We start from the raw sequence: 12,242 nt of genomic DNA, 5'->3' as shown, positions 1-12,242 counted from the left end.
GGGCTTGTATCTGCCACTGAGTTTTCTGTGAATTTATCCAGGCAATTTTTAACATACGCATACTTTCTGCAATTGTGCTATCTTGCACTGGTGAGCTCCCTAATACGTTGACTGAAAAAATACCTTCTTTTGTTTTAAGCTCTCCCCTCACCGACCTATTCTGAGAATAGCTTGGACTTGCACAAATGAGTTGAAAACCCTTTGCTAGACTGAGCTACTGAGCTGCTCCACCTAGTGACCTCTTGAAATAAGGACAAATTTAGAGAGGGAGGACACTGGAAAATGGTCCGTTATTCCATCCTCAGTGGGCTGGCCTCTCATCCTTGTGCTAGCAGATAGCTCACCTTCACATGAAAGCTGAAAGCAGGTGAAGCTATTTGTCCCAGCAGACGAGCACAGATTAAATAAGCAAATAGACAGGAGTGAAGATCAGATAAGCACAAGATTGATAATAGGCCGCCTTTGGAGAAGGTCTCTGGTCTTGTCCATGTTTCTCATACCTCCGGTAACGGTATATAGTTCAGTTCTACATTTCTACATTTTAAATTGAAAAATCACCTATAACTCCTAATAAAACAAACACAAAAAGCCCTAGGTAAGAATTCTGTGTTGCTCACACTAATATCTAAAACCAAGGTTTGATATCAAAACAAAAAAATAAACATTATCGCCTCAAAAAAAAAAAAATCCTCTTAAGAATCTGAAGATCCCCTGTATGCTGAAACATGCCACAGTCTGTGGTTAGATGTGAAGAGACTCCCCTGAAAAATATACTTGAAGCTGGCAATGCGTTTTGGAGAGGTATTTGTAGAAGACTTGCATTTGAATTCCAGTTCACTGTGTTTCTGTCCATTTTCTAGCAGATGGTTCAACGTGTGGATGGCTGTCATCTTTTCCCTCTGTTTTGTTCCTTTACGATGTATGATTTGCAGTGAAAGAAAATCTTATCTGACTTGTCAGACCTTGAAAATACAGGAAGTCAACGTAAAAAATGTTCTTACCCATACTAAGTGATTTTCTGTATTGTTTATAGCTAGTGGTCATTGCGTATGATGATGGGGATCCTGTGAAGTTCAACACCACTACCGTAGAAATTGCTGTACTGCAGCCTTCAGTAATTCCACGGTTCACGCAGGATGAATACCGGTAAAACATTTATTTGTTCACATTACAACTGTTATTTTTTAACGGTGAAATAAGTTCCTGTTTGAATGCTTACCTGAGATACGTGGGCTACAAAAATAGTCTGTTGTCAGCATGGAAGCACTTCCCCTGCGTATACCTCAACTTTTGTACTTCTGCTGTTCACTTTGGCTCACGGAAGGGCATAAGACACAAAAATAAGGTTTGAACCAAAGCACCAAAAACATTGTGTATTTAGAGCTGATAGCATACTTACTGATGTTAACTCTTCTTTAGGAACTAGAATTGGATGCTGCTCTGAGGAGAGAGCGGTCAGCACTCAAGTCCACCAGAACGGCTGTGTGAAATTACACACAGGACTTTTTTGCAGCGCTGCCGTTTGGCAAAGTGAGGGTGACAAAACACTTTAGAGTTGCTTCTTTCTCTTAGCTGTAAGTTATTTGGCAGCCTGTCGTTCCCTAATCCTAGCAGATAGCAAGGCAATGTCACCATCTTAACAGGTTGTCTCCAACTGAAGAGATCTGGGCTGTAGGTGACAATGACAGTAAGGAGAGGTTGGTTTGATCCTCTCAGAAGCTGTTGAGAGTGTCACTCATGTGGATGGACAAAAAATTTTGTGCTTTGAAACTGTAGCTGGGATCACTGGGGCTCTGGGTTAAGTTTCCTCCAGTCTGTCTGAGTGTGTTTTGATCCTGTACACCATTCACGTGGGACACGAGGGAATTCAGACTCGATCTCTTTGATGTTAGAAGTGCAGATGATAGTTATTATTACTACAGAGTCACAATTTGATAAAGTTTACTCTCTGACAATTTAATAAAATCAACCCCATTTTCTTAAATAAAAAAAAGTGGTACATAAGCTGCTGATCAGGTTGTTAAATTTAGTTACACAGAATGTGTTCGTCAAGAGTTTGGCATCTATATAATAACGGGAAGTGACAGGATCAATGCAGCCAGTCTCCTGATACCAAGAAGTTACAGCCTTGCTGCAGTATGTGCTCGAGTCCAATGTGGCGACACGATCAGTATCGGAATGTAATGGGGTTCGTACATACATTTTCAAAGCAAAGTACAGCAGGAAATCAGAAACTGGAATGTAACATTATTGGCTTCAGTAGAGCCTAATGAGAGGATTTCTCAGCTATTTGAAGATGTCGAGACAAAAATTCATGATGTGCATTCTATTTTTCCTCATGATTAGAGTATTAGCATTTTGAAACAATATCTTAAAGAAATGAAAAATAGCAAAATACTGCCAGTCCTCTACTAATTTTGTATTTCATCGTGAAACAAGTATGAAATCTAAAGGAATAGTGCCAAATTATAAACTTTGCATTTAATGATAGTGCAAATGGTAATCCTTTGCTGAAGGAATCTTCTTGAGAGAGATTATTCCTGCTGCTCCCTAAATTTTGTTAGATATCTTCAAATGTATAAAGTGTAGTTTAGGTAATGCAGCAAAAAGTAGACCTTTAAATAAAAATGTTGCCGTTTGTTTCTGTAATTTCAGAGATGTGAATGCATGCAATTTCTGAATAATATTTAAGGCCTTTCTGTAGTAGACTTAACCTTCTGTGTTACTATTTTCAAGAAAAAATTGAACAGGTCCTGTTTGTGTAGCTATATTTAACAGACATGAAAATACGATAATTGTGAGACCTTTCCATGCTACTCCACGCTTTGGGTAAATGACAAGAGCTAATTTACCTCCCCTCAGGAGCCAGGCAGGGGGCTGGAGCACCGAAAGAGACTCTTTGCTGCTGGGGGCGTACTTAGTAATGCATTTTGTTTCCTTTTTCTTTTATAACTTTATTCCAAATGACTTGCACCGTTAAGGAGCTTGTCCTTGACTTGCATCTCACCTGGTGATAAATGCGATCCCGAGCAGCGTGCTCTGGGAGAGGCCGCGGTGCTAGACCACTCGGGCTGCGTCCAGCCAGAGTCCGGCCTCAGGAGTCCCGGGAGCATGGTGTGGTGTGCCTCTGCCATGTAGCAGAGGTATCTTGCAGTTCTCACCCCAGCCAACACAGCGTCGCCATCGGGAGAAGAGACCGTAAGGTTCCAGGAGCACAGGCGGAGCTTGCGTTGCCTTCGGAAAACAAACGGAGCTCACGCTTCCTGCGGCCACCTTGAGCTCCAGTTTTATCCCAGGAGATGGGAATTTTATTTCACTACAGTGCAGAAAGCCTGAAGTAAAAAGTGGCTGGTATCCCCTAACAGCCTCAAATGACAACTGTGAATAACCCGTGTTATCTCCTCCTCCTTGCAAACTCATCAGGATTAACTGAATAGCCTGTTTTCCCTTTCCAAAGAAATGGCACTGCTCCATTCTTGGTAAATTCTTTGCTGCGCACCATTGTAAAAAAACTTTAAAAAATCTTTTGGGGGCATTTTCGTCAACGTCAGAAATTAAATGAAAACAACCCCCAAACTTTCTGCTTCAGCTCTGAGACTCTCTCAAATATTTTGGAGCAGGACTAGTTTCGATTCCTAAGGTTTTCAGGGATCGTCACGCTCTGCAAACTGCACTTCGTGTTTGGTTTCTTGACAGTGACGCAAGCTGAAACTGGCAGGTTTCATATAACCTTATTTTTCAGTTGACATAGTGTATCTTTAGGGTAAGTGTCAGCACAGAGTAACGGTGCTGCTTGCAAAATGATAAACTGTTGGATGTGGATACTAGAATTTCTGAAGGATTGAGAATTAGTGGCTTTAGAGTGGATTAGTATTGATCTTTGCTTGCATAATTATCATCATCTGGATGATTCCAGCGTTTTTTTCTAGCTGTTTTACAAACTTCATTTCTGTGTATTTAGAAAAAGGTCACAGTTGAACAGTTCTACAGAGTAAAGCTGCCTGGGCAGTTGCAGCACGTATTACAAATCAGAAGGAAATACAAAAAATAGGAGAGAGGGGACCAGATGGCACGATCAAAAAGGCATAGCTGTGTTAGGCAGCCAGGGAGATAAAAGCGCAGCTCTGCCTTGAGCTGCTGGTCTGGCAGCTCCCTGCTCTGCCAGAAGTACGCCAGCACGTTGGGGTCTCTGCTTGGAGTCCTCTTCATAGTAAGCAAGGCTTTGATTGATTATTATCTGTGTCTTAAAGTCACTTCCACAGGAGGAAGTAGATGAGTCAAGTAGATGAGAGCCATAGATTTGCATTTTATTCACTGGCTCTCCTCCTGCATTATTCCATACTTTGGGGCAAATTAATTAGTCTCTTTTCCCCCCAAGTTCTTTGTTTGGATTGTAAATTATACTGGAGATTGACTTCTCAATGCTGCTGCGCTATACGTGTAAAACAGCCAAGGGAAGCTGAGAGCTCCGAGAACCATCAAATACACCATGGAGCAGTTGCTTTATGACAAGCAAGTGATAAAATACAGTTCCTTCCTAATGACTGAGATAAATGACCGCTAAAGTACAGCAGAAAGACAGCTGCCAGAACCAGTCAACTCTTCTGGTGGGAACTAGCAAGTCAAGGCCAAGCATCCCAGCAGTTCCTCCTCCACGCAGTCATGTCGCGTGAGGAGCAGAGCAGCATCAGCCAGCGGGTCTGCATGTCCTGGTCCAGCAGCTTGTGAAGATGCTATCCGAGGGGCTTGCAGGCCGTTAGCGTAGTTAATAAGGGCCAGATGATCCATGCCTAGTGCTCCTTGTCTTGGACCTTCTTCTGGGGACACCGATACGCTGCAGCGCCCACAGATCTCTCGCTAGTGCATCCTTAGATGTGAGCCTAGCTGCCTTCACCGCACCTCAGCTGGAGTTGCAGGCTATCCCGGCGTTCCTAGCCTGGATCTTTGTTCTGAAGCTGCAGAGTTTAACCACATTAGCAATGTGGATCCTTCTCTACTTAGATCCTTGTCTGTCCTTGTCATAGATATTAAATCTGACTTTGAGAGAGCCGACAGCAGCAGTGCCTGCTAAATAAAGTGTTTTCCAAACCAAGCATCGTTTGCTTGTTCCGCAAAAACGCAAAGTGTGAAGAGGCAAAAATCAAAAAGAATCAAAGGCCTATAACATGCGGGCATTTAATTGTAGATGGCTAGTCCACCTCTGAGCCCGCTTGACCTTTTGCTGCCAGGGAAGGACGCTGCTGCTGCTGCTGCTCTTCTTGCAGCATCTCCCTGCGGGGCATTTGGCAGTCAGTCGGATTTTGCTGGTTCCCCAAAGCGCTGACAGCGGAGGGAGACATAAGCGCCAAACCTGACGCACGGGGCGGTTGTCAGCAGCGTTCGGACAAGTGTTGGGAGCTGCCGCTTCCACTGCCTCTGTCCAGCCGAAGTGACAGCCTGCAGAGCGAGGGCCTGCGGTGCTGGGCACGGCAAGGTGATGGAGAGAGGGGTGCCGGCACACGGCACGTGAGGCTTTCTGCATCGCTGTCCCAAACAGGCTGTGGCCATTCACACAGTTGATTAAGGTTTTTAATGGTGACTTTGATCTGGTGAAACAGCCACGTCGCTGGCAATAAATCACTTGCTTGGGAAAATCAAAATCAGCTGTTTGAGTGCTCCTTTCCCAAACAACTATTGCTCTTGTCCTGACGACTCCACCCAGATCACCTCTTGCTTGAACTCCAGAGCAAGTAATTGATCCAGAAGTTTCCATTTCTTCCAAACAGGTAATGGCAGCACTTTCATTTCTTAATTAACAGATCATAATTAGTAGTGCTCTGGAACAGTGAAGACCAGATGTGAAGTGAACCTCAGATGAATATAAAAAGTTTTTTTTGGGTTTTTTTTTTTAGCAAGCCTGTCCTTTTTATGACCACGTTTTCATTTTAAAAAAAAGTAAACGTTTAAAGGGACTTGGGATCTTTCTCTTTTTTGGTTAATTAATAAATACTACATCCTCTGCAACTAGAAGGTCATTGCTAATAGCAATGTGCTGCTGTAGCAGGAAATTAAATGTTAACCGAAAGCGGCGTCACTGGTTCCTAATTATTGCCTGTGGACACATTAAACAGGTGTTCAGCCATTCCATAGCAGGACAAGGAAAATACTGGAAACTTTTCATTTCTGTTAATACTGCATTATAGGTCCCCAACGTGATTGAAAATATGTGTCCACTTGTATGGTGATCTGAAGTTTGGTTCCAATTTATAAGGAAATACGTGAAATTGCAAATTCGAGGGTATTACTTGATGTAAATGTAGTGTGGCATTTTATTTCTCTGCTAGCAACAACACTCTGCTGTGAAAATGTGTTCTGGTTAAAAAGAGAGATTTTGTGACATGTGGACCTCTCGCTCGCTCAGTAGATGATGCGATGTAATGTTTTCCACTTAATTAAATCCGCCAACACTGTAGGCAGATATCGTCCAAGCAAATAGCTCTGTATCCTAGGATTTCACAACACAAAATTACGGAGGCATACCTGGAATCAATTGGAAGTTATTCCAAGAGGCTTTTCCCAGGTGTCTGGTTTAGTGCTGTTCGGTTCAAGCAGTTATCCTCACTGTGGAAGAGGAAACGGGGAATCCTGCACCGAGGCATTGAGGGCACGGGTAGCATTTCATGTTTGAAATCTCTCTAATTTGGTGCCTCCTTCAAAAAGGTGCTGTTTGGGGCAGAACAGCATCCTGAGGCCTTGGAGAAGTAACGGTGCTTTTCTTGAGTGTCCTACTAATTCTGTCATCCTTCTTTACAACGCATGAGAGAAAAATACAAGTATTAAGAGAAATTAATTATTCCAGGGAGAGGAACAGGTTATTCTATACGTGTCTTAAAAAAATCAGGAATGATACGCTCTCTTTAGAAATGAGGACAGCAGCTGAGATTGTCCTTTGTTCAAGAGCACGACAGGGCGAAAAAAACCCAAACCATGCACTCCAGGGATTTGAAGGGGAAGGGAGCAGTTTTGGGTTGGAGGCAACGGGTTTCAAAGCTGTTGTCTTACTGATTTACTTACTTGTCTCTGACGTGTTGCTTTGAGAAGTCATTTGAGAAGTCGTCATTTGTTTCCCGTAAGTAAAATGGCATTATTCGGGGAATCAAGCTGCTTCCTAAATGAAATCACGTGCTGAAGTGGCAGAATATAAACTTCTGCCTTAGACGCAGTTGGGTTTTCATCAGGCTGCTCGTGAGCTGTGTTTCTTTAAGCCTCTGTTTACCTGAGTTTTCTTTTTTCCTTCCTGTTAGGAGAGCTCGCTGCCATTTTAAGCAGTGCTCAGTTAGGGGGGACATGCCCCCCTCTTCTTCCAACAGGAGTGGTTTAGTTGTGTCCCTCAAATGTCTTTTGTTTAATGGTGGTAGATTTAGAGCATCCATTTGGGTAATCCTTTTCCCAGGATATCCAAGTCTTACTGCTGCTTCCTCTACCTTTCCCATATTGGAATTTATATTTACATTTTAGGAATGAAAAACGTGGAAAATAGTGAAATACTACTGGCAACATTTGTGATGCAGCATTTCTGAGATGGGGGAATAAAATAGTCGATGCTTTCCTCCAACTGATGCTCGAGAGGAATGATGCGTAGGTTCCAACATGCGCTTTTAATTTGCCTCACATGTCAGTGGCAGCTTGGCTTCAGGAAAATGTGTGATTTTTGCCTTTGGAATCGATGTTTTATGGTGGCGTTCTCCTGGTACTTACTTTTTTGGTAATAAAAAAATAAGAAAGCGCACTTTACCATGTGTTTATAAAAGTTAAGAAATTAAATTGTTTCTACAGCAGATACGGAAGCATGGTTTGCCACTGAAAAATGAGCAAGTTAGTAGATGATTACAGTGTAGTAGAAGTATCACCCTTTTCCCCCGATTTCCTTGTTTTAGTAGTGCTACATTGCATTTTATTAAAAAAACTCCTTTTTACCAGATGAAAAGGAAACTCTAATTTTATGGATATTTTTCCCCAATGAAATATTATGGTGGAAGGATCCCAGCTGCATGTCCCCTGGCTGGACCAGAAGAGGTAAGCACAGAGCCCAAGGTCTGGGCAGGGAATCTGCATACACAAATGTCGTATTAAACCCTATATTTCAGCAGTATATTATGAGAGCGCAAAGCCACTGCCTTACCCTTCGTCTTAGGATCGATCCTGTCGCTACATTCCTGATTCGAGCATGTGAGTGTGTCCTATACTGTGCTTGCTGGGAATTTCTTTTTTGGGTTGTTTTTTTTTTTTCTTTTCTGCTTCTGTAGAAATCCTGACAGAAATGTTCATATCTTCATGTCCGTAGCTTTAATTTAGGAAGATTGGTGGGATCACACAAATGCATTATGCCTGATGACAGAGTTCACGGGAACAAAATCTGACATTAGCTTTAAAAGAGAATAGGCTATGACAGGGGTTCACTGTGACGATGTCCAGACTCCCTTGTCAGCTGTTTTAGAGATAAATACCATGAAAAGGTCAGAATGTCTTGAACCAATTTGAGAATTGAGACAGTAAGTGAGGATATTAAGTACAGTAAGGAATACATGATCCTTTTCAGGACGCTTTGAAGATAAACTGCTTGAAAAATACATCTAATTAAGAAGAAAATACTCTTTTCCAGAAAGAAAGAGTCACCGTCTCTGTCAGACTGTTCAGAATGTTACAGTTGCACATACTGGAAACTGAAAAATTGAGAAATCGGTCAGTTATTGCTCTACAATGTGGCTTGGTCCTTCTTTTTCTAAGCAAGGACAGGAAGGCAAGGTAGTCTAAATGCATTGGTGAGAGGATTAGAAGAGTTGCAGTCATGATGTTTACTTCTTGCTTTCTTGGGGGTTTTTTGTTTTGCTACACCACTTAGAAACTCGTACGTTTTTTTCACAACTTTAAAAACTCAGCTGCATAGCCAGACAGTTTTAAGTGTTTCTGTCTGGAGCACTTTTATTCACTATTTTGTTTTCCATATAACTTCACTGTTAGCTCGCCTCATTTTAGTCTCTCTGCTGCTCTGTCTACACTTGACTTTTCTCCAGAAAAGTACATAAATTCAGTTGGTTTTCATGGCTTACATAGCTTCTCTTTAATGCAAAGCATCAGACAGATGAAAAGCCAAATGACGTCACTTCCCATGAGGAGCCGGATGAAAAGAGCCTGTGCAGGAATGGGAACGCTGCTCAGGAACGTCTTTTGGGTCGAAGAGGGTGGAATAGCTTCAGGTAAAATGCACTTGAGAGTTAAAAGTAGCTGAGGCCAAAGCACTTTAAGAAGCTGTGATGTGGGAGAAGATAGGGAGACAATTTTACCAGGAGAGGTCCAAATGTCATTTTAATCAAGCTGAGCTGAGAACCTTAGCAATGTAATTAAACAAAAAAATAAAGTATTTTAAGTTCTGAGGTATGCTTATGGACCTCCATGAACTAAAATATAATCCACAAAATAGAGTCGACTGAAGTGTCTAATACAGAGTACATACACATCACACTATTAAACTTCAGTACTGAACCAATTTTCCAATTTATTATTGAGTTTGCTGGTTTGAAATTTAATTTTTGATTAAATCTCGTGTTCATGCTTTTGGAGATAGAAGAGTTTCATGGTGAATTTAAAGCATATTGGGTATCAGGCAAATTGAAAAATGGATGAGAGTCTGACGTGTTTAGTAAAGGGAAAAAAGAAGCAGAAGAGAGGAAAAGTTAAAATTTCACTTTGGACATTAAAAATAGTTATGCCCTGCGATGTATTTGATACGTGTTTAGTGTCCATTTCCCCCTCTGATCAAGATACGGACAATTGAGATACAGCTAATTGAAAGATACTATTCTTTTACAATTTGAATCCTTTTTCAGTGTTTTTATAAATAATGACTTTCTTTTAATCCTGTTGATTTTCTAGTTTGGGGTTGGTTTTTTTTTTTTAATGAGGGGCAAGCGCATTTTGTGGCATGGTTTCATACTGAAGCAGTAAACAATGCAATAGAAATACAGGCAACTCTTAAACTTGTTCAGGGGTAACTAAAACAGCAGAGTGGGACGGAAGACTTAGTATTGAATCTCTTTTGTCAATTTTAAATGACTTTGTTCTTCCCAAAGCCGAGGCCATTGGCTACCAATCTCAGCGTAGCACAGAATGGTTGAGGCTGCTCCTTTTTTTTTTTTTTTTTTTACCCTTTGCTGCCTTCGTGCCCTCTTGTCTCCCCACGACTTGTCAGGAAGAGGTTGGGCAGGTTGGGTGGCTTCACCCAGGTCCGGGGATCCTACAGGGATTTAGTTGTGATGATGGGGGGGACTCCTCCTGGTATCCATCCCATCCTGGATGCTGACAAGATACCGTTTACTATTTCTGTGAAAACATGACAATGAAGATTGACCAGCCTAAATTGCACGTCGCTGTGACGGTTACAGAAAAGTACACATGAATGAAGGAACATCGGTGTAGAAAGAGTTATTTTTTGTCATCGTCAAAAGATGGTTGTGCGAAGGAGGGCGTTCAGGAGGGAAGGTTAAGGCTGTGGGTAGACTGAGTTGCAGCCGAGGTGGCTAGTGTGTGTTAGTTGCTGTTTGTCCCATTTCACCCCAAGATTTATGGGGTGCAAGGGGATTATCATGTTAATGCATGGAGCCGCCTTACGTTCAGTGACTGTATGTCTGTGGATACCCACACATGTAAGTGTTGGGGGGGAGTATTAGAAATCGCATGTTTGAGAAAGGGGTTTTGTTCAGAAGCTCAGAAAGCAACCGTTTCCTTGAAAATATTTCACGTCAATCAGCAGTGGGCGGTAAGGCCCTGGCGTGCCGATCCCGCAGGCGACAGGGCTGGGAACATGCTGCCGGGTACGGTCAGAGCCTGTGGCCGGCAGGGCAACGCCTGTATCGGCAGTTCCGCTCAGGGGCTTGCTAGGGTGCTGCAGACATGATCAGACAAAACTACCTTCAGACACTCTGAACCCAACTCATCGTGGGTTGAAGTCAGAAGTCACAGCGGCGACAGCTCTTTCACTGTGCCGTTGGTTTTCTAAGCCTTCTCTGGGTGGCTTGGACTGGATTGCGCTGCTTTGCTAGTGTCATGTTGTCTTGCAAAAATAGCTGTCCTTTATTATCCAATAATGCAAAATTATTACTTAAAAATGCCCTTGCCTGTTCCCTAAAATGGCTTCAAATATGTATACCACTTTGAAAAAAGGGGGGGAAAAAAAAAGCATCTTAGTCATTCAAAAATTGGAAAATAATGAACTTATCCCCAAAGAAAGCTTATTAGAGCTTGTAGCACAGGCTACAGAACAGTATGTTGTCAGCTGAACACCACTGTCTTTTGCCGGTTCACTTCTCTACACTTCAGCAAAATGTTCTGAAGTGACCGGCTGTATGTTTTAATTCAGCTGATGCATTGCTCCCGCTGAACCTGATCACCTGAGTTAAATCCGGGAAGTGAAATCAATACAATTGCTGTGGCGGTCTGACCGCTCCCTCTATAGCCTCTCACAGCAACCACAAAAGCCGCTTGCTAATTGATATTGATTTGTCAATTCATTTAATTCAGCTATGTCAAGAGGGGAAGTTACAAGGCCATTTCCATTAACAGAATCTACTGAAAGTGCGCTTCAGATGAAATGTGGGCTTTGTGTGTACACGCTCGTGAGGTGTTTTGTTCGAAGAAGAAAAAGCAAACAACATAATATATTAATGCGACGTAAAAAAGATGTTTATTTTTCCTTGCTGGCCTGCATCTCTGACCTCATCAGAAGAGCTGCAGCTGGAAATGCTTTCAGATTTGACAGCCTTTTTTTTTCCTGTCTCTGAGATTAACCTTTGCATTTGTAAAATGCACATTAATAAGCATTTTATACCGCTAGTTTTGCAGCTTAATAAATCAGGCAGTATTAGTGAATTTTATTTTTACTGCTGATAGCACACTTGAGGCAGAAGGTTGGGAGCCGGAGCGATCTGCTCCATGCACGTGTGTTTGAGTGAAAGGGAAGAGGCAGAAGTATAGGAAAACTTCCGACCAGTGTTCATGTAGGCAGAAGGCAGTTGCTGCAGAAAGCCACAAAGCATGAAGGCAAGTAAATCTACCAGGTCTTTTTTTTTTTTTTTTTCTTAAACACTAATGAATAATTTACCCACTGAATTTTTTTAATTTGTATATTCGGTGCCATTAACTAGCTCTTTTTCTAGGATGTTTGAACCAATATTCATCCCAAAGAAAATGTTTGTAAGACAGAAATC

General features: G+C 42.0%; 1 protein-coding gene across 5 annotated transcripts in view; it reads left to right on the top strand.

Moving 5' to 3' along the window:
* Positions 1–12,242, top strand: part of PCDH15 (protocadherin related 15) — an 872,980-nt gene that overhangs the window by 782,800 nt on the left and 77,938 nt on the right. For all 5 annotated transcript variants that reach the window (XM_075759010.1, XM_075759011.1, XM_075759007.1 and 2 more), the window contains one exon: positions 1,034–1,146. In XM_075759010.1, coding sequence (XP_075615125.1) covers positions 1,034–1,146 — 113 coding nt within the window. The remainder of the gene's footprint in view (positions 1–1,033; positions 1,147–12,242) is intronic.

This window comes from Balearica regulorum, chromosome 7 (assembly GCF_011004875.1).
Source record: "Balearica regulorum gibbericeps isolate bBalReg1 chromosome 7, bBalReg1.pri, whole genome shotgun sequence".
In the NCBI taxonomy this organism is placed as follows: domain Eukaryota; kingdom Metazoa; phylum Chordata; class Aves; order Gruiformes; family Gruidae; genus Balearica; species Balearica regulorum.
Note: the sequence above shows the minus strand (reverse complement) of the source record. Positions and strands in the feature narration are given on the sequence as shown.